This window comes from Spermophilus citellus (genome assembly GCF_964194105.1).
Source record: "Spermophilus citellus genome assembly, chromosome: 4".
NCBI lineage: Eukaryota > Metazoa > Chordata > Mammalia > Rodentia > Sciuridae > Spermophilus > Spermophilus citellus.
In genome coordinates, this window is record NC_138185.1 from 67,648,084 (window position 1) to 67,675,598 (window position 27,515).

The 27,515-nt window shown below is 46.3% G+C and overlaps 1 protein-coding gene across 3 annotated transcripts in view; it reads left to right on the forward strand.

The window, feature by feature from the left end:
- Window positions 1–20,710, forward strand: part of WDR93 (WD repeat domain 93) — a 54,638-nt gene extending 33,928 nt beyond the window's left edge. For 2 of the 3 annotated variants that reach the window (XM_081290364.1, XM_081290365.1), the window contains 9 exons: window positions 1,435–1,606; window positions 2,895–2,965; window positions 3,514–3,600; window positions 5,237–5,356; window positions 6,557–6,770; window positions 8,170–8,233; window positions 10,079–10,235; window positions 10,514–10,718; window positions 20,381–20,710. In XM_081290364.1, coding sequence (XP_081146490.1) covers window positions 1,435–1,606; window positions 2,895–2,965; window positions 3,514–3,600; window positions 5,237–5,356; window positions 6,557–6,770; window positions 8,170–8,233; window positions 10,079–10,235; window positions 10,514–10,718; window positions 20,381–20,498 — 1,208 coding nt within the window. In that variant the 3' untranslated portion in view covers window positions 20,499–20,710. Of the gene's footprint in view, window positions 1–1,434; window positions 1,607–2,894; window positions 2,970–3,513; window positions 3,601–5,236; window positions 5,358–6,556; window positions 6,771–8,169; window positions 8,234–10,078; window positions 10,236–10,513; window positions 10,719–20,380 lie in introns of those variants that run through there. The other variant, XM_081290366.1, reaches the window with a different exon arrangement.
- Window positions 20,711–27,515: the final 6,805 nt, after the last annotated feature.

The window sequence follows — 27,515 nt, forward strand, 5'->3', positions numbered from 1 at the left end:
CAGAAAAACTGTACCATGTTCATTCAACATAATACAATACAGCAATGCAAATGCAGTTACACAAACGTGAATACATTTCACAAACGATAGAGAGAGAAAGAGAGCAGATAGTGTTAATACAATATGGCTCTCCTTATGTACAGTTCAAAATCAGGCAAAACAAAGATATAGCATTTAGGATGTGTGTTTAGATATGTAAAGTATAAATAAGTGCAATGAAGTGGCTATTTAAAAGTCAGGAGAGTGCTTGCCACTCTTCCTGGGGATTGTGATTGGAAAAGGGCCCTGTGAAGCTTCTAGGCATCTGGCGATATTCTTTTTCTTAACCTGAGTAGGAAGTACCAGGTGTTTGCTTTAGAATAATTTACTAGGATGTGTATTGTCATGCTCTTTGCTGATTCTGTGTTACATTTCACAATAAGAAAAAGGCTTAATGAATAAAAATAAGCAACAGTGAGAAGAATCTATACTACTAATGTGAACTGGTCTCCAAGTTTCTGTGTTAAGTGAAAATACAGAAGGTTTGGGCATAACAACAATTTCCAAACTTTGGCTCTATCAGACTCAATTGGAAGACCCAGTAAACCCAGATTGTGGGTCTTGTCAGAGTTTCTGTTCCAATAGTATCAGCATTTCTATTCCTGTCCCAGGTGACTCTGACCCTGGGGGGTCTGATATCACCCTTTGAGAACTACTCCCGTATAATATGATACTGGGTGTTTATAAAACCTCAGAAAGTTATGGAAGAAACTGAAGATAATTGTCTCTGGGGAAGCAGCCTAGGGCACTGTGAAACTTCTGGGGCAACTCAAGGGACCCAGGCACTTTCCAAAGAGAACTGAATGCTGAAACTCAAGGTTTAGACCCACAGAATAAATCACCCAGTGTTACTGTGAAATAGGAACCATTGAAAAAGAAGGAAATTAAAGGTTATTGGGAAATGAAATGGTGGAAAAAAATGATTGACAGAGAAAGGAGACTTTTTCAAGGAAGGTAATTGGATAAACATCAGCATAGGAAGAAGCCGAGTCAAATGAATGATGTGGGTCTTCAGCATCGACTGGAAAGCCATGGTCACTGGCAGGTTTAGGCCCAGCTTAGCTGGGGAGATGGCGACAGTGATCTAAAGTGATCTAGCAGCACTGTGAACATTTCCCTGGCTTCTCGGGAGACATTCTATAATCCGGAAGTGGTGAGAAAGATGGTCATAGGAGACATAGGAGGGAGAGCACTGCTTTCTGCCTGGGCTCTGTGACAGATGGAGCAGGGGCGAGGCTCACAGAGACTGAACTCCTGGGCTCACAGACCCGCTGCAGAGCAAGATTTCCAAGGATGGGGCTTCTTCAGGAAAGCGGGAAGCATAGAAAAAGTTGGGGGAGATTAGGAAGAGGAAGTCAGGTGATTTGACTAATTCTGGAATTTTTTCAACCCAAGGCACGACATTTAAAAGTCCTCTGGAAGTCTTTGCAAAGGTAGAAGACTGCTATGGGCTGGGCTCTGGGCAGAATCACTTCATCAAGGAGAGTCAGTGGGAACACCAAGCAGAGGTCTTCTACACCTCCTACAGGAAGTTCTTGGATGGGGAATGGGAGGAGGAGCCACTCAGGTAAGCCCGGAGGAGCCGCCTGCTCCCCAGTTAGCCCCTGGAGCTTCAGCTGTCTCGGTACACAGGGACCAATCCAAGGACCCAACTAATCCCAAATAAGCTCTTTTTGGTTTGGAGAAATGTAGGGAACTTCAGCAGATTTTTTTGAAATGTTGAATGGAGATTGCTTTAACTTAATGAGAACAAAGGCAGATAGCATGGATTTAAAAGGAGCAATAGCAAGGAGCATAGCTCAGTGGTAGAGCCTTTTCCTACTAGAATGTGCGAGAGGCCCTGGGTTCCATCCCTAGCACTACCAGTGGAGGGGGAAGGGGAAGGAAAAAAAAAAGAATATATACCTATAGAGATGAGAAATAAGTTTTAAGTTCTATGTATGACTCCTCTTTAAATTTTTTTTCCTGATTTTCTAAAGAAAAACACTGAAGATTCTAAAGATGGAAATAAAAGTCACCACTGTTAACATTTTTTTTCTTCATATCCTTCCTGCCTTTCTAAATGTAATGTAGTTTAGGTATATAGTTGTTTAATTATCACAATACATTTAATGGGTACACCTGTCAGCAGTTAGACCTCATTAACTCCATGTTGTATGGGTAAAAACTGAGCCAAGGTATCTGAAGTAGCTATAGTGGGGCTGGTTTTAGGGACAAGCCCTCTTCACAGCTGCTGTGAGTCTCATCTTGCTGCCAAGTAGACCTCAGATTTCCTCACTTCAGGACATAAAGTCTGAGGACCACACCCTAATGGCAGCTACCTGGCTGCTCTCTGTGACAGACCCGGAACCCTGGCCAGGTTCATCGGTGCGCTGCAGCCACTCCTACTGCCTAGGGAGACATTTAGGGGTTTTGCAGACAGCTGTTAAAATGCTGTAACTTGATGGGAATGTCTATACCATGAAAATCTGCAAACCTTATAAATCAGGGCCTTTTTTAAAAAGACTCAGTTTATCAGAACACCTGTGGCTGTTTTGCACCCAGGATAAGAGAGCATTTGTGCAGATCACCCAAGACTGCTCTTTAAAGGATCTTTCTGGACAACAGAAGGCTCACAAAAGGAGAGCCTGCTCTAGTGGGAGCTGCCCAACACCATACTGGTCTGGGGGTGATCCACAGTTCTACCTGTTCTCACCCTCCTCCAAGATCTACACATCCTCCCAGGACCAGCATCTAGACCATGATTGGCTTGTGCCCTTGGGGAGGTTCATGTGTGCATGCCTGGTCATGTCAGGACTCTGCCATCCTCCTTGCCGAGGAGCCTGCGTGTCTCTGACTCTCTCTCTCTTTCCCAGTTCGGCCACATTCCACTTCCTCCTTCCCAGCTGCCTCACTGCAATGCCAGCAGAAGTCAGGAGCCCCTCAGGTAGGTGAGCAGGTGGTTGCCCTGGCAAGGAGTCACTGCAGGGAAATCCCTCAATAAGCACTAGGGGTGTTCCACACGCCAACCTTTTATGGTAAGAGGGAATGAAGGCGGAAATTAGCTTGACAACTGGAGCCTAACAGTTCCTGTTTGGATCTGTAGCTCCTCAGCCCAGATTCTCTGATCAGGAGGCCAGTACAGCCTTCAGGGAGTGACTGCCAGAGCTGAGGATGTGGGCACATGTTTGCTGGACTGTTTCAGTTGTGAATTCACCTAGAAGCAAGCAGACATCAGTTTTATAGAAGATGTGCAAACAGCTCAGGGGCATTTAAAATGTCCTTCTTGCCCAGGAAGGCAAGTGGACCCTAGAAACAGCCCCCCTGGTGCTCAGCCCTTCTGACTCAGGAAACTCACCCCTCTGTCATTTGCTGCCCAATAGAAAAAAACCACTTCAGACTTCCAACCAGCTTCCTCTTGAGCAGACACCTTCCATGTGAGCAGAAGGCCACCAGGCTTCTTATGTGATACCTCTTTCTTCTCTTCGTTCCCAGGAGTAGCCTGCATCCTTGGCATACACTGGACCAGACATCACAACTTCTTCCTCTATTCACTCAACCGAACTCTGAAGGATAAAGCTGGTACTTTACCGTGTGACAGGAGTGGCCTAAACTCAGGGCCCTGAGGACACCTCCTTCTCCAGCTTAGCTGGGTGTGAGGTCCATACATCATTGTTGCTTTAGGGAGCCAGAGCTATGGTGTGACCTCAGGGGTCTGTCCCTAAACTGTCATGTTTCTTCAAGATGACAGGACAAGAGGGACAAAGCCCAGAGGCAGGTCCATAGAGAAAGTGATACTGAAATCTAAGTCCTTTCCCTGATTCCAATCCAATAATGAGGACAGGGTTTTGAGAAAAAGGAAAAAGAGGTTATACTGATTTGCTAGCAATTGAGAAACATAGTAGACTCAGGTCTCAGGCTTTGATTCTAAATGTCACAGGGAACAGAGGGCTTTAAAAGGGGGAACAACAACTGGGCACAGAGGTACATACCTGTAATCCCAGCAACTCAAGAGATTGAGGCAGGAGGATGACCAAGTTCAAGGCCAGCCCTGGCAACTTAGAAAGACCCTGTCTTAAAATGAAAATAAAAAGGACTGTGGATGTAAATCAGAGGTAGAGCACCCCCTAGGTTCAATCCTCACCACCATAGGAAAAAAAGGTGGCGTGTATACCAAGTAGCATTGTTGGAAGATGCATCCTTGAGAGAGCTGTTGTTTCTGTTTACAGATCCAGAGTTTCTTTATTCTTATGGTCAGGGGTGGAAGGACAGATAACTTGACTTAGGATAGGAAGAATGTTAATTTTACTTCCCCCACTGTTAGGGAGGGGACAGGGGAGAAAAGGAAAGGGAAAAAAAGTCAATTTAGAAATAAGCAACCAGGGGTCAAGCAGCAGCAAGGCTTGTATTTAAAGCATGAAATGGATCCTTGTTACATGAAAGGGACCCCTGTTACAGAAGGAGGGTGGGCTCGGATCATCCCTGCCCAGCTGTCTGAAAACTGTGTAGTCCTGGGCCAGTCACTTCATACCCCAAATCAGTTTTCTCATCTAATTCATTATACCATCACGATCTACTACATGTGTGTGTTGTGTAGAACAAATTCCAGAATCTCTGTATGTGAAAGTCTTTGAAATTGAAAAGCACTAAGGAAATATGGGTGACGATTGCTGTTAGGCAAATCCATGAGGACAGTTATGTGAGCAAGTTTGCTTCGGTAAGTGCTTGAGCTGTACACTTGTTATACTTTCACATTGTCAAAAAAAAAAACAAAAAACCCACACACATTAAAAACCCACAAAGAAGGAGTTTCTTTCCTTCTGTCACTCTCCCAGGCAGCCTGGCTTCTAATCTGTGCTTCTCTCCTGACTGGCTGTGTGACCTTGGACAGATGACTTACTCCTCTGCCTCAGTCTTCTCATCTGTAAACTGGGGATACTAATAGGACCTACTTCATAGAACCCTCTTGAAAATTAAATGAAACAATTCCTGTGGGGTGCCTTATACAAATTTTAGCACCTAGGAAGCCTTCATTAAACTTTAGCTGTGACTTAGTATCTTGTTCCCAGGGAAGAGTGATATTCTCTAGAGAGGAGTGAGGTGGAGTCCAAGCAGGTGCTCCTGGGGCACAGGCATTAGTCTGGGTCTCAGGTTGTCAAGGAGGGGAGATAGGCAGGGCCGGGTCTGGGGGTAGCCTGATGAATGGTCCTCCCTCTAGACCCTGAGGGTGTGTGGCCCTGTGCTGCGCCCATTGTCATCTCTCAGCTCAGCTGCTCCTCCTCCTACCTGGTGCTGGCCTGTGAGGACGGTGTGCTTACCCTGTGGGACCTGGCTGAAGGTGAGCCCCTACCATCCCCCACCTCTCTACAGACCACCTGATGGATCTCTGGTCAGTGAGACTCCAGTAGCTCTGGACCGTATGACTGTATCTCTAAACATGTGGAGTGTTTAGCTATGAATATTTAGAAAATTTTAGATGGAACCACATTCTGATTATTCTCCAACTTGTTTTCCAATGGTCTTTATTCTAACTTGCTTTGCCACCTTGTTTCTGAGCCTCTGGACCTTCTGTTATCTGTAAGTTCATAGTTACCTTGGGCAGCTGGTCCTGCTTTCTCCTCATTCATTCCGCAAACACTTACTGAACATTATATGTGCCAACACTTCCCATTGCTCATGTATTTACTGGGTGCATGCTCTGTGCCTGACATTGTACCAAGCCCTGGGAGTGTGACCTTTGCCTTTGTTATTATACTTTGTTATTACTGCTCTCTTGCTGAGGCCACCCCAGCACAGTGGGGGTCCTGCAGTCTCAGCCCTCCTCCTCCCATCTCCCAGGTTCTCAAAATAGTGAGTCTTGAGTCTTCTTTCTGTGCTATTCCACCTATGCTCCAAGCACCAGGAACTCTGATATTGGATAAAGAGACTTGTAAAGAGTCAAAGCAAGACCAGCAGCTCTTCTGAATAGGGGGCACTTTGGTGGAGTCCCAGGGTTTGGGGTCCAGCTCCAAAAGTGCAGAAATCAGTGCTGTCCATTTCCCCTAGATGGATCAGCCTCAAGGGGAGGGGCTCTCTATAACCAGACTTAACAGGGATTAGTGAAGCAGTGGTTTGCCATTTCATAAGCCCTTGACCAACAGCTTCTTCTCATTTTTTCTAGATACTGATAAAGTCTTATTTGGCTACATACACGCACACCTGCTCTCTTTCTGAAACCACACCCGGCCCATCCACCTTCACATCCTGTGTTCAGTGCAGTTCAGCCCCTGGCTGGGTTGTAGCCTCCCTTCATTTTCTGCTGACTCCATGGGATTGGTTCTCCTCTTCTCCAGCTCCTTTCCATAAAGGGAAGGGCTCCCTGGAGGGGCTGTTCTTGCCTGTTGGGCGCTGGGTTTCCTGGGTTCACTGATAGAGAACGTGCATGGCTTGACTTTGCCTCACCTTCCACAAATCTCTCCTACACTTGCTGGCCACATGACCAGTGCCTGTGGCCCTCCTGGGCCCTTTGCTGACCGACTTGTGTGGTTACTTTCTCTAGGATTCCCCCTTGGGGTCGTTGCTCTTCCTGAAGGATGTACCTGCCAAAGTCTTCACTTCCTAAAATCCTTCTTGATCCACAAAGGACAGAAAATGTTTCCTGAGGGACCAGTGAAATCCCAGATGAAATGTGTGGTGCTCTGCACAGATGCTTCCCTCTATCTGGTGGAGGCCAGTGGGACCCAAGAACCTACCATCAGTATGCTTGTTGAGAGGTTGGTAGCTCTGGGACCAGACATGTGACACAATTTCATAGTGAAGATTGACAGCCTCCCCGACTAAAGTCCACTCTGTACGGTCATCACTCTACTGGTGACTGCTCAGATCAAAAGTGTCATGTGCATGTGACAAATTTGTCTAATGAATTTTTTTGATAGCATATAGGGCATCTTTCATATCCCATATGACCAAGAAAAAGCTTAGTTCTGCCAAAATAACCTTTCATCAGTTTCCCCAGGGATCTCTTTTTTAATTTTAAAAAGTATTTTATGCATGCAAACGAATCTATATGATATGTGTGTGTGTGTGTGTGTTACAAAAAAAAAACATTCTTTGCCCACTGAAAAGGAATCATCTCCAGTTCCATTAAGACTCCCTCTGTGCTTCTCCCTGGTCATATCCTTGCTACTCCCCACCAAAGATGATTAATTAACAGTCGGTACTTAATCAGGGTTTAGTGAAGCAGTGCCAATTACCAATTGGCACTTTATCCAACCACCCCCAAATTTGATGGCTGAAGAAAACAGTCATTGTTGGCCTCTGTAGGTCAGCAATTTGGGCTGGACTCAGGCAGGTCTTCCACTGGTCTTGCCTGGAGTCTCACAGGTGCTTGCAGGCAGATGGCAGCTCAGCCTGAGGCTGGGATTTCTGGGGTGGCCTCACTCACATACCTGGCGGTTGGTGGGCTGACGGCCAGGACACCCCAGTTCTCTTCCTCATGGTCTCTCCTGCTGGATAGTCAGGCTTCCTCACATGCTAGCCCAAGGCTGCCCAGCAGCAAGAGAGCAGCCCCATGCACAAATGTTTTTCAAGCCTCTGCTTATGTTACTTGTCCCATTTGTCAAAGCACATCCCCAGGCCATTCTTGTGTTCAAGCAGTAGAAAAATAGATTCTGCCTTTTGATGGCCAATTGTTTTTTTTTTTTTTTTCAATCCATCATATTGTTTTTCTAAATTCATCATTCCTTTGATTTCCTTTAAGAATTAACCAGGTATGTATGATTGTGTATCTAAACAACTTAGTGTTTAACTGTGCATGTTTAGGAAACTTATAGATGGAACCATATTGTAGGTACTCTCAAACTTATTTTTCAATGGTCTTTATTCTAACTCACTTTACAACATTGTTCCTGAGAGTTACACACGTTGGCTTCAGTTCTTTTATTTTCATTGTATATATACCACAATTACTTCAGCCTCCTCCTGCTAACAGAATTTGAAATTGTTCCTAGGTTTTGTATTTTTTTTTTTTTTTTTTTTTGCCACCGTGAACAACTTCCTCACATATTTCCTGGTGTACATGTCAAGAGGTTCCCCAGGATATGTGCCCAGGAAAGGAAAGTCAAATTTTGAAACTTTTAAAGTAGGAGAATGTCTATTTTTTTCCCCTTACAGGCCCACAAAGCATATAGATAAAGCCATCTGTGCAGTGGCCCCAGTCCCAACCTTACCTGGCATGGTAGGTTCCTTGTGCCTTTCATTTCTCTTCTATGAATGTGTTCATTCCTCCTTCAAAACCTATCTGTTGATGGCCTACTATGTGCTAGGCACCTGGACTAGCTTTTGGATATGCAGACAAAAAAAAAAAAAAAAGACAATCCAAGACAGAGGGCGTAGCTTAGTGGGAACATATGCTTAGTATGGGCCATTGTGAGATGAGGCCCAGCACCCCCCCCAAAAAAAAAAGACTAAGACTAACAAATAAGAGAAAGTCTCTCACTTCATGGAGCTCATGTTTAATTCAGAAGGTCAGACAAATCACCAAGCAGCTTCCCTAGAACACAAGGAAAAACTGTGATGATTTTGTAATGAACACATGGAATAGAGCATGATTCACCTACTTGATCTGCAGAGTTTGGGAGCAGGCAGGGGAGGTGAAGACTGAGTTGGGCTGGGGCTGAGGCAGCACCATGGAGGCAGGAGAGCGCTGGCAGGTCCTCGGCCTGCAGGAAGTTGAGGGGACTACAACATCAGAGCTCTGTGGGGTGTGAGGAGGGAGCAGGCCGGGGCAGGGTCCAGGGTGGAGGCACCAGCCCATGAAGTGCCCCGTGCTCCAGGCAGAAGGTACAGATGTGCCCTTCTAGGGGACGGGGCTTGAAGCATGGAGAGGTAGAGCAGGGAGCAGCATGTTCTGAGAGGGCTGGTGAGTTGGAGAGATGTGAAGAGATGGAGCTCTCATGGTGGGTTGCCTCTGACCGAGGCTGAGGACAGAGAGGTGTTTGGCTTATCCTGAACAGAGAACCAATTCCTAATTCCCACAGGCCCATCTGAGGGGACACAGGCCAGGAGAGAGAAGCTGTGACTCCCAGTGTGGCCCTTCAGAGGGTGAGGGCCTACAGGATTTCCAGGAGAGGCTCTGAGAGAGCTCAGGGCAAAAAATATCCATTCTGGGGCCTGAGGGTGTAGCTCAGTGGTAGAGCACTTGCTGAGCATATGTGAGGCCCTGGATTCCATCCCCGGAACAGCAAATAAAATAAAATAAAACTGTTCGTTCTGTGGTCACCAGCCAACTAGTGAGTCAGTGGCGGTTGGAGCCAGGTACCAGCAGGTTCCCAAGTTACAGAGGAGGTAAATAGGGAGAGTCATTTCCCAGGGGAACTGCCGTCCCTTATGGGACAAGGAAAATGAGCTCACGTTGTGACTGAGAGGGATCCCTCCAGCTTGTGGGGTGACCTGCAAGCTTGGGGAGGAGTATGAAGGAAATGAGGGCACAGATCCTGTGCTGAAGAGAGCCAAACACCTCCTCATGGGAACATGTCTGAGGGAGGGACAGACAGCAGGAGGTGGAGTACAGAGGGCGAGAGGCCCTCCACTGCTGTGGGAGGGAAATGCATGGCTGCAGGAGGGGATGTGGGCTCAAGAGGGGCTTTGGAAGACCTGGGTGAGTTGTCTACTCCGGGGAGAAAGAGCCCAGGCAGGAGGGACTATCTCAGATCTCAGGCCAGGAGGGTGGCTGGCTTGAGCAGGTCCCCAGGGGTGGGAGGAGAGCACCAGAGGGCTTGGTTGAGGAGCTGGAACTTGGCCATGAGGAGGGGGAGCTCTTCAGAAAGATGCTGGCCGGATAGAAGGAGGAGCCAAGCCAGCAGAGAAGGAGCAGTGCCCTGGATCTGACAGTGTGTGGAGGGTAGTTTGCCAAGCTTAGCTCTGAGGGGGCAGCTGCTTACACCTGCACTTCCCCTTGCAGCCTGGGGTGGACCCAGAGGCTGGGTGCCCAAGAGCTCATAGAGTATTGTCTCGCTTCAGACTCTGCTTTGTGGGGGACCAAGTCCAGTAAGAATCCCCTCACCGTCTCTTTGCTTCCCAGGTGCTGATCTTTTCCAAGAATGGCTCTGTGAACCTCATGGATGTGACCAAGGCTGAAGTCATCTGTGCCTTTGCTCCCCCCAGATCCTACCATCTGGAGGTGCCCTGGGAGCCGTTATTTGTTGTGTCTTCACACCATCCATGTTTCCTGCTCCATGGTATGGAAGGGGAATCTGCTGCCCAGATCTAGGCCCTCACTGACCCCCCAATCCTCCCCGCTGCCTCCCACTCCACCTTGGGCCAAAGGACCCTGCAGCCTGGTCTGCACAGAGTTCTCTGATCAAATGCTGCATGGTCTTTGCTCTGGACTGCTGTTCTACCAGCTCAACCAGCTCCTCTCAGCTCAATCCATATGACCCTGCCCTTTATGAGCAGAGGGCAACACCCACCCACCCACACTGGGCCACGGTGCCATGGTGTTCCTGTTTCATGGCAGGGGGCTGTCCAGCTGAAACTGAAGCCACCACAGATAACGCCAGTGACCCTTGGAATTCTGTATTCTATTTCAATTTTGAGACCTATCCACTCCTGGAAGACATCTCCAAAAACTGCACCATTCCTCTGAAAGACTTGGTAGATGACAAGGTGTTCTCCCGAGTGCTGCCATTGGAGGAAAGATGCCAGCGTTTCCTCCAGAAGAGGTAAAGATTTCTGCGTCTTATCCCTCCCGGCATCTGGGTTGTCTCTGGGTCAAGAGACAGTAGAGTTTGTTTTGTGGAAGATTCTTTCAGCTTTTAAATGAGTGCATGCTGTAATTCCAGCGACTTGGGAGGCTGAGGTAGGAGGATTGAAAGTTCAAAGCCATCCTCTTAGTGAGGCCCTCTCCAAATAAAATTAAAAGGGCTGGGGATGGAGCTTGTGGTGGAACCCCACCCCATTAAATCCCCAGTATCAAAATTAAAATAAAGAATAAAATATTTCTTCCCTGAATGAAGGTTGCTACCACATAGGCCATACTCCCCATTCATTTTAGTAGGAAAGGAGTAATTAATTCAGTTTGGTAGAAGAGGAAGACTTCTGTTGGATGTTTTCTTTCTGTCATGACCATCTTTTTATTTTCTCAATTAATTTATTGAGGGGCTGTGGATTGAACCCAGGGCCTCATACATACCAAGCAACCACTCTACCTCCAAACTATATCCACAGCCCTAAATTCCTTTTTTTTTTTTTTAAAGCACATTTGCAGGGCTGGGGTTGTGGCTCAAGTGATAGAGTGCTTGCCTCACATGCATGAGGCACTGGGTTCGATCCTCAGCACCACAAAAACATAAACTAAAGATATTGTATCCACCTAAAACTAAAAAATAAATATTTTTTTTTAAAAAAGGCACATCATTAAGTTGGGTTGATGAACTATGACCCCATGGGCCAGATCCAGCCCACTGTTGGTTTTAAAAATAAAGGATTGGGCTGGGGATGTGGCTCAAGCGGTAGTGTGCTCGCCTGGCATGCATGCGGCCTGGGTTCGATCCTCAGCACCACATACAAATAAAGATGTTGTAACCACCGAAAACTAAAAAATAAATATTAAAAAATTCTCTCTCTCTCTCAAAAAAAAATAATAAAGGGTTTTGTTGCTGTTTGCAGTGCTAGGGATTAAAGCTTATGCATGCTAGGCAAATCTCTAACATGGAGACACAGTCCCAGCCCCTTCTAAAAACAGTTGTATTTGGACACAGTCATGCCCGTTTGTTCACAAGGTATCTATGGCTGCTGTGTGCTACAACCGCAGAGCTGAATAGTTATGATGGAAACATGCACCCACCAAAAGCCTTAAACTATTCAGTGTTTGCCAGCCACTTCCATTATCTAGATAAAAGTTAATGTATGAATTTCTCCTCTTCCTCTTCCACTTCCCATTCTTCCCAGTTCTTGGTTTGCTTTCCTTTTTGCTCTGAAAACACAATGAACTGTACTCAGTCCACCCTGGAAAAACAGAACTCTCTTCTAATCCATCCCAATAAATTTCTGGGGATTTTCAAGTCATTGGTGGTTCCCACCAGTATCCGACCACTCAATTTTGGTGGAATGGGGTCATCAGTGGGCTATGGATCCTCATCCCAGGCCTGGCGCTTCAGAGCTGGGTGACTGGACTGGCAGGTCAGTTCTCTTCCGGAGCCTCCATGACCTTACGTAACACCTTTGAGCTTTGGGGATCTCTTCAGGATCATTTCTCCTCTCTATTTAGACTCCATGTTTGGAGCCAAACGGACCTGGGTTTGAATTCTGACTCTACCACTCACTAACTAAGGCCTTGGGTCAGTTAACCTCTGAGAGTCTCAGTTTTCTTATTCATTCAAACACATGTATGGTGACAGGCTGTGTCCTGGATATTTTGATTAAGCCTAATTTTTAGGGTTTGTAGTATTAAGTGAGACAGTACATGTAAAGTGGAAGACACACGGTGATTCCTCTGTAAATGGTGGGCACGCTGAGCATGTGTCTGGTTCCTGTTAATGCAAAATGCCTGGGGGAATTCCAAATGTCACCACTAGGTGGCAGCACCACTTTGCTTTCATCCCTTACCTGCCATCTTTTTTTCCTTCTTTCCCTTCCTTCCTTGTGGTGTGGGGGATCAAACCCAGAGCCCTGAGTCCTCTACCTGCTACATTTATTGTTCTTGCTGTGTTGTGCTGGGTTGCTCTAGTGACTCTCAGTATCTCATGGAGGAAAGCATGCCCATTCATTAAGAGGGAGGGAAAGGGACAATGAACAAGGGGACTGTTGACTCTGCCCCAATTAAAGATGGACAGTAATGCTCAGCTCTTCCTTGTATGGAGGTCTCTTATTGTGACCCTTGATGACTAGGGCATGTAAGCAATCCCGCCAAGAGTTTAGGAGGAAGTATATGATGTCTACTACTTTCAAATGTCCCAGCAAAATATTTACAGAGAGAGACAGAAAGAAAGTGAAATTTTTAACAGATGGTGAAATCTAGAAAAATATTTATTGGGGTGGGGAGAGAGGTAAATCATTAACAGCGGTGAATCTAGGGGAAAGTTCATTGCAACTTCTCTACAGGTTTGAAAAATTTCAAAATAAAAAGGTTGGGAGAGGTTATAAAATGTTGTTTACATATAATCCTGACCTTGAGTAGGAAAGAAGATGGGAAATGTGTTTAGCAATACAAACATTGTTATATCTTGGTGGTGGAAATGTGTGTGATCATTTCCTTTTTGTTTATTTGCAACTTTTTTACAAAAATATGTACGCATTGTTTTAGCAAATAGGTTTAAAATAATGGTGGAGAAATAAGCCAGGAGCCTGAGGTTACCCAGGCTGTGAAGAGACGCTCTCTTGGGGAGGGGAGTCATGGCCTGGGACTTTCTGGCTTTCTCACTGGAGAATTCCTGGTTTAATGTTCTTGTTTTTATTTTGTTCTGTTCTCCTTTGTGTGGTGGGAGGGTCTTCATGATTGAACCTTTACTACTGAGCTACAACCCCAGTCCTCTTTATTTTTTATTTGGAGACAGGGTCTCTCTAAGTTGCTGAGGGTCTTGCTAAGTTACTGAGTCTGGTCTCAAATTTGAATCCTCCTGCCTCAGCCTCCCAAGTACCTGGGATTATATGTGTGCGCCACCACTGCACGTGCCACTGAGCCTGACCCCCTTTACTGGCCTGGAAAAGGTGAGTCTTCCGTCTTTACACAAAGGCTGCAACTCCAGCTCCAGGCAGCTCCCCTCCCACCTGGCCCTAGGCTGACATTTCTCAACCTCACCTGAGGTGACACCTGCTGAACCCTACATCAGCCCATGGAAGTTGCTTCAAGTGTAAATCTACTACTCTGAAAAAGTTAAGTTCCCATTGGGAAAAAAAATAGATACATTCACTATTTCTGGTAAAAGTCATAAATATAAATAAATAAACACATACTTGTAGAAATTTGGAGAACAGGGAAATAAAAACCAAGAAGGGAAGTTTAAATAATTCATGATTTTACCACCAAATATCAGCAGCACCACTATTAATCTTTCTTTCCAGGTCTTTTACCTTGGCATTGTCACCAAGTTGAGATTGTGTCACATGTTCACTTTTTATCTGACTTTGTCACTCCAGAATATAACTTAATATATTTTTAATTTTGAGAAAAGCACCTCTCGTCAGTTTCCTGTCACTGTAATAAAATACCCTTATAAATAGAAAATAAATAACTTATAAATAGAAAAGGTTATTTTGGGCTCATGATGTTGGCAATTTCAATCCATAATTGATGGGCCCTGTTGCTTTGTATGTGGCAAGGCAGCCCAGTCATGGGGTGGGAGATATAGCAGATGAAGACCACTCCTTTTCTGACCTGGAAGCAAAAAGAGAATGAAGAAGGGTCTGGGGTTCCTCAACTCTCTCAGAGGGCACATCCCCAGTGAACTAAGGACTTCCCACTAGGCCACCACCTCCTAATAGCACCTTAAACACATGGAACAAGTTAAAACACATGGGTCCAAGTTAAAATACATGGGCCTTTGGGGAAAATTCAAAATCCAAACTATAGCGTTTGTGAATATATTTTTTCATTACTGTATGATATTCCATGGGAAAGCTGTCTATTAATTTACTTCACTGCTGTATAGTTGGACTACTTGGATTAGGAGAAAAATATCCTTTCTATCTTGACTTTCCCCATCACTGGAATATTGAAGCTCATCCTGGTCCCCCAACAAGGAATGGGAGGGACTCTTCCACTTCCCTCCTCACAACTGCCTCTCTCTCTGTCCACACAGCTTAGCTACTAGGTCCCAGTCCCAGCTCCTCCCCAGGAAGGCCCACAGCAGCTGGGTAGGATGCAGAGGACTAGATCCTCTGGAACCTTCTATAGGGAAGACGACGGCTAGAGTCAGCAGAGCTGACCAATGGGGTGGTCAGAGGCAAGGATTGGGATTGGCAGTAGTGTGAGCCGAGGGGAAGCTGGAGGGGACATAGCAGCAGATGGCAGGCCTAGTTCCTGGTTGCCTCAGGGATCAGACTTGAGGCATTTACTTGGTGAACCACATGCTTCCAGGCAACTCATCTTCTAGTTTGGGCCCACAGATTAATTGGGAAACACTTGACTTCAAGAAGTTTCTCCCCATTCTACCTGCTCTGAGGCCTGATATCCAGGGCTTTCCCAAGGAGCACACCCTAGAATTTCATTGTGTGATTTCTCAAACCTGCAGGAGCTTTGAGATACATTTCCACACACACCATCCAGATGCCGTCACTAATGCTCCACTCAGCTCACTTTATCCCATACAGGCCCCAAGGTTTGGGACCATGCCCTCTTTTTTTTTTTTTTTTGGTACTGAGAATTGAACCCAGGATCACTTTACCACTTTGATACATCTCCAGCCCTTTTTGTTTTTATATATTTTGAGACAGGGTCTTTCTAAGTTGCCCAGGCTGATCTGGAACTTGTAGGCCTCCTGCCTCAGTTTCCCAAGACACTGAGATTACAGACATGTGCTGACTTGCATTCTCTCTCTCTCTCTCTCTCTCTCTCTCTCTCTCTCTCTCTCTCTCTCTCTCTCTCTGCTGTTTACTCCTTGTTTCTAGTTTCCCTTGGCCTTAAAACTAGGTGAAACTGCAAGGATTCATGTGGCAATAGACTCAAAGTTTCAAACTTGCTCTAGTCTGTCCAAATGGTCTTCACAAAATCGCACTGGGATTTAAGAACCAGTGTGAAACAGAGCCTGCCTTAGGGCTTTGAAAGGAGGCCAGTTGGCACCAAATGTGCCACCCACCCTATAGACCTCTGCTCCTTCCAACTCAGGTCCTCCGCCGGGCACCCTTTCCATCAGCCTGGACACTCTGTTTTAGTGTCTACCATCTCTGGCTGTTCACAAGAGGACAGAACTTAGAGGACACCAGGGGACAGACAAAATTAGTGTCACCTCATATTCTTCAGTATACAAGGCCCTGCAAGGTCCAGACTCTCACACTAGCTTTCTGTCATAAACTGGGCTCCTGAATGACCTAACAGTCCCTAATTCACACAGCACATAGCTCTCTCACTGGGGGGAGGGGGGAGGCAGCAAGTGCTGGGTGAGGCCAGGTGACATGGTCATCAAGGTGGGAGGAGGAAGGTGAGGAATAGCTCCCTTTATCCTTGAAGGCCAACATTATGGACCTCCCCTAACAATCCTTTTTTTTTTCTTTTTCTTTTTTTCTGGTACTGGGGATTTAACCCAGAGCACTTTACCACTGAGCTCCGTCACCAGCCCTTCTTATCTTTTATTCTGAGACGGAGGGGCTCACTAATTTGCTGAGGCTGGCTCTGAACTGGTGATCCTCCTGCCTCAGGCCCCTGAGTTGCTAGGATTTCACCTGGCAGTCCTTTGCCTTTCTTGAGAAAGGGCTGAACCTCTTCCAGAGTTATTTGTACAGTCAGAGAGCTCAGACCAGGCTGTTGAGTTCAAAAGCTTTGTGCAGGGACTTGAAGTTGTTCCAGCTTCTCTCCCACTTTTCAAATAGGCAACTGGACTTTGTGGAATAAACACACATATGCATACACACACACACACACACACACACACACACACACACACACCTTGTCAGTATGTTGTATGTTTCTAGAAAGCACTCACTTTGATCTGATGATGGAGAGAGGGTGTCATGCCTCCCTAAAGGCCTTTTTTAGGGGGCTTCCATACCCCCCTGGTCAGTTAATGCTCAGCATCAGATGAACCAGGCTGCCTCCCTCTCTTTCCTCACCGCTGAGCAGTCAGAGGAAATCCCACTGTGGATACAAGTTGGTACCACCCAGGGCTCGGCCCCGCTTCTCTGCTCACTCTCCCAGCAGCCTTCTGCCCCCATCTCTGCCTTGGCTTTGGTCCCTTGGCTGCCCTCTCCTTCTTGTCCTCCTGTCCCACTATATTTCACCTGCCTCCTGACTCAGAGACAGAGGCATGCTGTTCATACCCCAGGATTTGGAATCCCAGCCACCCGGCTCCCCATGACACCCAGATCTTGCTTCCTCCGCCGTGCTCTCTTCCATCTGGTTGGCAGTCTCCTCCCCTCCACCAGCTTTTCTTAATCATGGGCTAATGTCACCAAGTTCCCATGTCAGCAAACAAACAAGCACTTTCCTAGGTCTAGAGCCAGAGCCCCAGGGGCTGCTGGGAAGCAGCCCTCATACCACTTCACCATGTTGGTGAGATTTCCCTAATTCCTATAGGGCAAATTCTCGGAGGTGACTTTGAGGTTGAGTAGGCACGCTGGAATGATGATGGTTTCCTAACTCACCCTGCTGTCCCTCAACACTTCCCACACTTTCTATGGAAGCAGAAAATCAATAGCTTGGTATTATTTTAATTTGGAAAGTAAGAGTTAAAATTTAGCCTTTTAGTTACATGTCCAGTATTGTAAATTTCTCTTTCTTCTCTGCAATTTGCCCTCTGTCTCTTTTCTATAGATGTGTTCATTTTCTTTGAATTTTAAGATTTCATTGTTTTTTTTAAATTTTTTTAAAGAGAGAAAGAGAATTTTTTTAATATTTATTTTTTAGTTTTCGGCAGACACAACATCTTTGTATGTGGTGCTGAGGATCGAACCCGGGCCGCACGCATGCCAGGCGAGCGCGCTACCGCTTGAGCCACATCCCCAGCCCAAGATTTCATTGTTGATGCTGCAAGAAATTTATCCTAGTTTGTCTTTGGAGTGAAGTTATTTTATTGCTTGTTTAGCCAAACAGAAGTTGTAAATGTGAACTGTCATCTCCCTTAGGTTTGGTGGAGGTTGGTGGTCTAGAGCATCAGAATCCCAGGGCAAGCTCTGGGCTGTTGGGAGGAGAGGGGAGGTGTGAGGATGGAGTCTTGACTCTGGTGCCCTCTAGCAGTGTGACCAGGGCAAATCTTGGTTACCTTTGATGAAAACAGTGTCCTGTGTCTCAGTATATTTCCAGTACTCAGTAAAGATTAGCCACTATTTATTGCTAGATCCATAGAGAAATCCCTTCCACACACCAGCATTATATTTTAAAAATCACCCATGTTCACATTAATGGTTTTTATTTTGGTCTTCCTTATTATTTACTTATTTATTTGGTACTGGAAATTAAATCCAGGGATGCTTTACCACTGATCTATATCCCCAGTCCTTTTTATTTTTCATTTTGGAGATGAGTTCTCCCTAAGTTGCTGAAGGTCTCACTAAGTTACTGAGCCTAGCCTTGAACTTACGATCCTCCTGCCTCAGGTTCCTGAGTCTCCAGGATTACAAGCATGTGCCACTGTCCAACTGGCCCTGCTGATCTGCCTTTTAAAACCCGTTCTAAAGTGGGGTGAGACAGTGCATGCCTTGAATCTCTTCAACTTAGAAGCCTGAGACAGGAAGTTCACGAGTTCAATGCCAGCCTCTGAACCTTGGCAAGACTCTGTCTCAAAATTTAAAAGGGCTGAGAATATAGCTCAGTGGTAAATACTTGCCTTAGCATGCATGAGGATCTGGGTTTAACCCCCAGCACTGGAAAAACAAACAAAATCCTGGTTCCGGTTCCATTTGTTCATGTCTCCTGCATGTCACTCATCAATGCTTTGTTTTTTTTGATCTCTTCAACCCAGCAAATTCAGTTCCACTTATTTATTATCTGTAGCATATGTATTATTATAATTAACTTTTATTGAGCATTTACTCTATGCCAGGTCCCAGGCTAAGTGCTTTATGGGTATAACTTATTCATCATCATTGATGTCATCATCATTATCCCCACTTACAGAGAGAAAGCTGAGGCTTTTAGAGGTCAGCTCACCTGTTCAAGGCCACCAGCTTGTAAGGAAAGGAATGGGGTTTGAATCCAAGCCATTTGAGTCCAAAACCTGAGTTTCTATTTGGCCCATTTTCTCCCACACATGGGCAAAGATGCTTCAGTACCAGTATGTGCATTGTAGCTCTGATGGTCCTAGTAGAAGAGTGACTGTCCTATGTGTCACAAATAGAGAAAAGAAATAAGGCAGATCTGTGATCTGCCACCCAGAAATGACTTCTGGGATAAGATCTGAAGTATAAAAAGCAGGTGCATTGTGTTACACACTTCCACTTACGTTTTTTATTTTACTTCTTTTCTGGTACTGGGGATTGAGGCCAGGGGTGCTCTACCACTGAATCACATCCCCAGACTTTTTATTTTGAGACAGGGTCTTGCCAGTTGCTTAAAGCCTTGCTAAGTTTCTGAGGCTGGCCTTGAACTTACAATCTTCTGACCTCAGCCTCCAAACTTGCTGAGATTACAGGTGTGTGCCACCACATATGGCTGATTTTTATTTCTTTAAAAGAAGCAATGTGGAGCTGGGGATGTGGCTCAAGTGATAGCGTGCTTGCCTAGCATGTGTGAGGCACTGGGTTCGATTCTCAACATCACATAAAAATAAAATAAAGACATTGTGTCCACCTAAAACTAAAAAAAAAAATTAAAAAAGAGGAAGCAATGTACAAAGAAGAAGTAATTATGGATTACTTTTTAAAGTTAGAACTAGCTTATCTCCATGTGGATGTTTCCCATGTAGAACCTAAAACAACTCCAAAGACACAGTCATTGTCTTTCCTCTCAAAAGTATCCCTCTTCCTATTTGCCTAACTTCATCCCAGCACCTGGGACAGAAACCTGGCCAGAGTCTGTACACCCGCCACAGGTGTACATATAGCCCCTGCACTGGATGAAAAGGTCCACCCCTCACACACAATGAGGAGTTTGTGCTGTGGTGACCATGCGTTGATTTGATTTTTAAACTTTTATTCTTTAAAAAACTAAACCCAATGTCTTCAGATTAGTGAGCCATACAGTGTTTGTCCTTTGTGACTCACTCAGTATAATGTCCTATAGGTTCATTAAAATATGTAGCATGTGTCGGAATTTCCTTTCCTTTTAAGATTGAATAATACTCCATTGTGCATGTCGACCCTGTTTCATTTTCAAGTGGACTTTCTGGTTAGTGTGTTTGTGTTTTGGTACAGGGATTGAACCTAGGGGTGCCTAACCACAAAGCACATCCCCAGTCTTTTTTATTTTTTATTTTGAGAGAGGGTCTCACCAAGTTGCTTAGACACTTGCTAAGTTGCTGAGGCTGGCTTTGAACTTGCAGCCCTTCGACCTCAGCTGCAGGAGCCACTGGGATTACGGGTGTGCACCACCTCACCTGGCCACAAATGGCCTAGAGCACTAGACCTGTCATTGGTCTCCTGGGTAAAGGCTTTCTGGTTCCTGGGGCCACTGTAATGAAGCAGTGTACCAGCCTCCAGGGCCTCTCTGTTGAGCCCAGTGTGACCAGGCCCTGCCCTGGGGCTGAGAAGCTGGGAGGCTTGGGAGGCCTCTCATCTCTGGTTGTGTGGTCCTCAGCTTCCAGACACTGAAGAAGAACCAGATGAAAGGACATGATCACTGGGCCCGACTTCGGAAGTACTCCTTGATTCTCCAGAAAGAGAACCCCAAGAAATTCACTCCAGGGACTCTCTGAAGAGGCTTCAAATAGGCAGGGTCTCCTCAGCATGCCCTGAAATAAAAGGACACAGTGACAAAAAGACACAACTCGAGGGTTCTGGACTTGGGGTCTGGGACCTCTCCAGAGCTGGCCAGGGGAAAGGTATATTCTGGAACTTTTGAACACTAAGCCCCTTGTCAGTGCCCTCCAGTGGGCAGATGTGTCACCCAAATAAACAGTGATAGTGTTTCCAGCCTCTAAGTTGCTGTAGTGTGTGTCCCATCATTTCTACCCTGCCTAGACTCCAGCAGGGCCCAGCTAGTGGCCCTCCCTGGCCTGTAGAGCCAATTTTCTCAAATGATCAAAACGCCAAGCAGCTACTATGTGGCCCTTTCCACCCCTTCTCCGTCCTGTGGACTCCTAACCTTTTCAGAACCTTTGAAGGGCTGAGTTATGGCCCTGTAGTCAGGAAATGTCTACCTCTCTGAGGACACCATGTGATTCCTTGGAGCACTGCAGAGGTTGTTTCAGCCGGCCCTAGAGGCTCACCCAGCCTCGCTGTGGTTGATAAACTGCCCTGGAAGTTGGCTGCCTGCAGGGTTTGTGACAACCTCTTCCTTTGTGCTCCCATTCACTCCTCCCCTGGATCACGCTTCATGCCCCTCACTGGCACAACATCTCTTATGGCGCCAACATTGATTGGTTTAATGTCCCCTGTGTGAAGGGGTCCCCACCTGGGACAATCTGCCCTCTCTCGCCTTCCCACTAAGGGAATGAAAACACAAAGGCAGAAGCAGCTCTTTCCAATAATTCTTTCCTCCTCACATCAGGTGCTGCGGAAGCTCTTTAGAATGAAGGAGCAGAATTTAGGAGGATGTTCTTGGCCTTACCCAGCACCCAAAGGTGATGAGGAACTGACACTTACTTGGTGTGTGTGAGTTTACACATAAACCTTAAGTAACCTTGAAAAATGTGGATATTACCATAATCCCCATTTTACAGAGAGGGAAATGGAGACTCAGGTTGCATGCCTGGGATCAGCCTGAAACAAGTCCTGATGGATTTTTTTTCAACAGGAAGTCCAGAAACTCAACTCAAATTACCTTCAACAAAAAGGAGTTTGTTGGCTAAAATAACTTATATGTTAAGAGTAATTTTTTGGATTCAGGTGTTTTGTTTTTTATTATTATTTTTTTTCAGTGTTGGGTGATAGGGAACACACAGACATGAGAGGTGAGAACAGGAGGTTAAGGGGATAATCCTATAAACTGGATTTATCGTGCTGATCCCCACATGTTTTCACTTTTTTTAATGTTTATTTTTTAGATGTAGTTGGATACAATACCTTTGTTTTATTTATTTTTATGTGGTGCTGAGGATCGAATCCAGGGATTCGCACATGCCAGGCAAACACTCTACCTCTGAGCCACAACCCCAGCACCCCCCACATGCTTTCATTTTTAAAAAGCAATTTACCTGCAGCCCTGCCTGGGTTAATTTAACAGGATATGTTATATTCCTTAACAAACTACCTGTTATCTACAAGAGAATCACAGGTCTGAAAGCAGACAAGGAGAACACAGGTTACTTTGAAAGTGGAGATTTTTGTGACCCTTACACAAACCAGATCCCACAACTCAGGGAGATAAGGATAATTTCTCCCTAACCATAAAATCTGTAGGAACAGGTTCCAATTGGAACCAGTCAGCATGGGCCAAAGTGACTTAGAGTTGTCATGGCAGTGGGGACTTGAAAGTCTGAGGTCCATCCTGCTGTCAGTCAAAAGTCAAGAGGTGGGCATGACTCTCTGGAAACTTCCCTGGGATTCCCAATGAAACTAGGGGCAGGAGAGGCATGCCATCTTTCTCTTCTCTGAAAGGGCCACCCCCCTTTCTTGAGTGTCCCCTTTTCCCTTTTCTTATCCCTTCTAGTAAACTCATGCTTGCCACTCTGAGGAATGTGTCAGAATCTTTCTGGTGTGATCACAAAAACCAATGAGAAAGGACTGCTGGCAGCCTCAACTACCCTGCAGACCCTGACCCTTGCCTTCCAACACTGTGGATGGACCCTCGCACAGAGTAGGCAGACACTCCACCACTAAGCTACGTTTCCAACTCCAAGATCATGAGCTTTTAACTTGAGGTCTATTGAATAAAATGTAAGGGATCAAGACCTTGCATAATAAATTATTACATTTTAATTTTTACTGCCTCTAATCACAATTTAGCATTTCCTCCAATTCTGAACACAGACAACAGACCACACTGAAAACTTCCCTGGGACTCCCAGTGAAACAAGAGGGCAGGAGAGTCAGGCCCTCTTTCTACTCTCTGACCTGAGACGTTTGTCAGCACTCTCCATGTCCTGGATCTGGGCATTAAGAATCTCCCTCTTTCTCTTGGCTCTAATCCCCTTGCAAGCTGGGCCTTCTGCCTGGGTGAGCACCCATGGCACCCATAGTGCATGTTCCTTTCTCAGTGGTTCCAGCAAAGTCCTGAGCCTGCTCCCCACTGGTCTGTATGTGGTTACATTCCTGAACCATGACCTATGTTCATCCCTGGAGAGTGAGGTTCCCCACCCCCACCCCAATTAAGGACTGACATAGGGGACAGCTGTCTGATAAAAGGGAAATGACAGAGTGTGAGGGAAGAAGGCCAGAGGGATACTGAGCAAAGATGGCAGAGGTGCCCTGCCCCAGCAGAGTCAGACTGGGGGAATTCAGCTCTACCCTCTCTGGGGTCACCTGCTGTGACACCAAGCCACCTCTTCTTTCCCTAGTGTGTGTGGGAGAGAGGAAGAAGGGGGAACTGAGGCATTCACAAGAAACCTTATTACCAGATCCCACAGAGGGATGAGGGAGAAAGAACCAGGGCCTGACCAAGCCTAGTCTCTGCTGGGGATCCCCAACTGGGAGACTGGGCTGCTGGGGCTCTAGCCATTCTCAGGGCAGAGCACCATCAGATTAAGTAGGCCATGCCAGTGATCCCAAAGGACAGCCTAGCCTCCTGGGTGATAAATCCCCTCAGAAATGTCAAAAACCTATGCCGGGTATGGTGGTGCACACCTGTAATCCCAGCGGCTCAGGAGGCTGAGGCAGGAGGATCGAAAATTCAAGGACAGCCTCAGCAACTTAGCTAGGCACTAAGTAACTCAGTGAGACCCTGTCTCTAGATAAAATATAAAAACAGGCTGGGGATGTGGCTCAGTGGTTAAGTGCCCCTGAGTTTACTCCTCAGTACCAAACAAAACACAACAAAACAAACCCAAACAACTCAGGGGAGCCAGGCTAGGGTGAGACAAGTGCCCAGGTGCAAAATTTAAGGAGACACTCACTCTTGGCACTATGCAAATGCAGGGTCAGAATCTGAGAAGGGTGGACAAAGTGGTCTCTGGCCTGGCCCTGGGACTTTGCAGTTACATTGGGCTACCTTCCCTCTGCAGCCCTGTGCCTCTCTAGTTCTCCAGATGAGAGCATTTCAGAATTCCAGCCTACTCCAGAGCCCCCTAGCATGGACTTCATTAGCAACATGTGACCAGAGATCCAAGGTCTGTTCCAAGGGCAACAGGATGTGAGCTTGGCCACCTTCTGGGTGTACCATCCACCTGTCCTGAGGCACATAGTTGCCTTCCGGGCCATTCCAAAGACTAGGTTGGTCCCCCACCCCAATGGCCAAATACTAACTTTGTGTACTTCTGTTTCCTGATCTGCACGACTGGGACAAGCACACATTACCATCTTCACCGGAGGTTCAGTAGCTGAAGTGACTTGAAATCGGGGCTAGATTACACACACAGCCTGGCTCCCACAGTTGCTCTGTATGTTTTTCTGCTGTTTCTGATTGTGTAAGCAGTTCTCTCTGGAGGAGGGAGGTGGCGTCAGCCAGCAGTGAGAAGAGAGCCACCGGCCCCTGCCAGGCACCCTCATGGCCATGCTCTCATTTGCCTGCCTGCCTCCCAGTGGGCCTACACCCAAACAGTTCCAGATTGGGGCCCGATGCCAGGGATTTCGATGAGTTGGGATGCCACTCACTGATAGGGGACAGGCAGACATGAGTGGTGGGAACATAATGAGGTTAAGGGGATAATTCTATAAAATAGGCCCACTGTGCTGACCCTCCACATGCTTTCCCACTTTTTTTTAATATTTATTTTTTAGTTGTAGTTGGATACAATACCTTTATTTCACTTATTCATTTCTATGTGGTGCTGAGGATCAAACCCAGGGTCTCGCACGTGCGAGGCGAGTGCTCTACCGCTGAGCCAACCCCAGCCCATGCTTTCACCTTTAAAAAGTAATTTATCTGCAGCCCTACTGGTTTATGTTTATTGAATTTATTAAGTTCCTCAGGAAAGTACCTATTATCTGAAGGAGAAATGCAGGCCCTGAAATCATGCTGATAAGAGGAACACAAGTTACCCTGAAGTGGGTGACTTTTGTGACCCTTACACAGACCAGATCCCACAACTCAAGGAGATAAGGATAATTCCTCCCGACCACAATATCTGTAGGAACAAGTTCCAATTAGAACCAGTCAGCATAGGCCAAAGTGACTTCAAGTTGTCATGGCAGTAGGGATTTGAAAGTCTGAGGTCATCCTGCTGTCAGTCAAAAATCAAGAGGTGGACCTGGGCAGGACTCTCTGGAAACTTCCCTGGGATCCCCATAAAACTAGAGGGCAGGAGAGGCATGCCATCTTTCTCCTCTCTGAGAGGACCCATTCTCTCCAGAGTGTCCCCTTTCTTCTTTTCCATCTCTTCCAATAAACTCATGCCTATAACTCTGAAGGACGTGTCTGAAATTTTTCTGAACTGTTTGCAAGAACCCAAGCCTTGTGCTGCCTCAGTTTCCGGGGAATAACCGACATGGTAAACCACTACCTAGAGACAAGTTGGCATTCAGCAGAGGCAGTGCATGCAGGGGTTGAGCACACAGGGGCGGTGTAGTCACACCTGGGTCCCAATCCCAGTGATGCTACTTGGTATCTATAGGGGCCATGTACGTCTTCCTTAAGTTGCTCAGCCTTAAAATGGCCCTGGAACTGGGGTATCTCACCTTCCTGGGTGTGGGCCACTCTTGTCCTCACTTAACAGGTTTCCTCCAGGTGCAGATAGGGCTGGGCCAGGAAGGGGGGAATGAGGCCACCAGAGCAGTGGGAAGTGACCCCTTCTTATCTCCAATCCTCCGTCTAGGCCACTATTAACAGGGACGTGTTAATGAAAATTAGCACCCAGGCGCTAATAAACAGTGGGCTGCTCCCAGGCTCAGAGTCAGGGGAGAGGCCCTCTGCAGGGAAGGGGGCTGGCCAATGAGCTCCACTTATCTGTGAAAAGACTTGCTAATAACTTTAATTCCCTATCCTAAACCGCTGGGCCTTTTCCATGCAAATAGATTTTCTAAACTGGGTGGACTCCTGGGGAAAGGAAGGTTTCCCACTCCACCCTAGTTAGGGTGTTGGGAGAGGAGTACAGGATAAGGGGGTGGAGATGTAGGAAAGGGGGTGACCAGTAGAGGTGTGAGGTCCCCCTACCTCCATAGGGTTCAGCTTTGGATCCCACTCTCTACAGCCAAAGTAAGCCCCACCTAGGCTGGGACCCCTGAACTACAGAGCAGATGCATTTCTGGCCCTCCTGGCCTAGTCTGGAGAGCTGGGAATGGTTTCTGAGCTGGTTTAAAAGCAAACCCAACAATGATTGAATGCACAATGGATATTACATGCTGTACAATGGATATTATTAGGCAATCAACAGTGTTTTGTTTTGTTTTGTTTGTTTTTTAGTATTGTTTTGTTTTGTTTTGGGGCAGCCGGGATCAAACCCAGGGCATCAGCTAGGAATGAAGTTCTGGTACAGTGACAACATGGATAAACCATGCTCAAAAATAAGCCTGACACAAAAGGCAGCATTCTATAACCTTTTTCATATGCAATGTTCAGAATAGGCAAATCCACACAGAAAGGGGATGACTGGTGGTGGCCGGGAGTGGGTGGTGGTGGTGTAGATTGATAATGAATGGGGAGTGAGGCTAATGGGTAGTTTCTTTTCGGAAGTGATGAAAATATTCTAAAATTAGTGGTGATAGTTGCACAGCTCTATGGATATACCAAAACCATTGAATCTTGTACTTTAATGGTGAATTTTGTGGATGTGAATTATATCTCAATAATGTGCCCATAAAAAACATTAAGGCTTGCATTTCAGACTCTTGAAGGGGAGGAGGGGAGACTGGGTGTTCATAGTGGCAAAGGCTACATTGCATTGAAACCCCCCAAGCTTGATTGCTCTCTGGACCCACCCACAAGGTCTCCTCTCCCCCACAGTGCTTCCCTAATCTGAATCCCACTGAGTCTGGTTGCTGATCAGCAACCCTGTGGGCCTCTCCTCTCATCCTAGCTAGGCTTCCAGGAACCATGGTTATATAAATTTGGGGTTGGCCCATTGATTTTGCTTCCCCAAGCCACATGAAAGGGAAAAGGGAAAATCCTAGGTCCCACACCAGGAAGCTCCAGCACAAAGACTCAGGCACAATGAAATAACTCCTCAGAGCAGCAATGAATGGAGCTGGCAAAATCCGACCAGGGTGACAGCTCCAACTCCCAAGTCCTATCTCGGTTGGAGTATTGATTCTTCTACAAAATTACAGTTGAGGCATATGTGTGTAAAGTAACTGGTGCATCATACATAAGACTGGAGTTGTATTGTTCCAGAGGCATTTTGGTTTTATCTAGTTCCCAACTTCCTTCCACTTTCTTGTAGGAAGCTCCCCACTCCACCCCTTCCAGGCTGACCCATGCAGAGTAGATGTGAGCCAGCATGGCCACAAGAAGGAAGGGGTCTGGGCCTGTGTATTTAAGGGGCAGAAGATAACAAGAAAACTTCACAACTCTCCTCTATCATTCTTTGGAGGGCAGGGAGGGAGTCTTGTGTCCACCCATAAGAAGAACTGCCAAATGACATCAACACAGTTTATTCACAAATAAATAAATACATGCTAGGCAGAGCTCCTGCCTGCTTTAGATCATCTACCCTAAGAGTCCTTCCTTCGAGGGAGGGGTT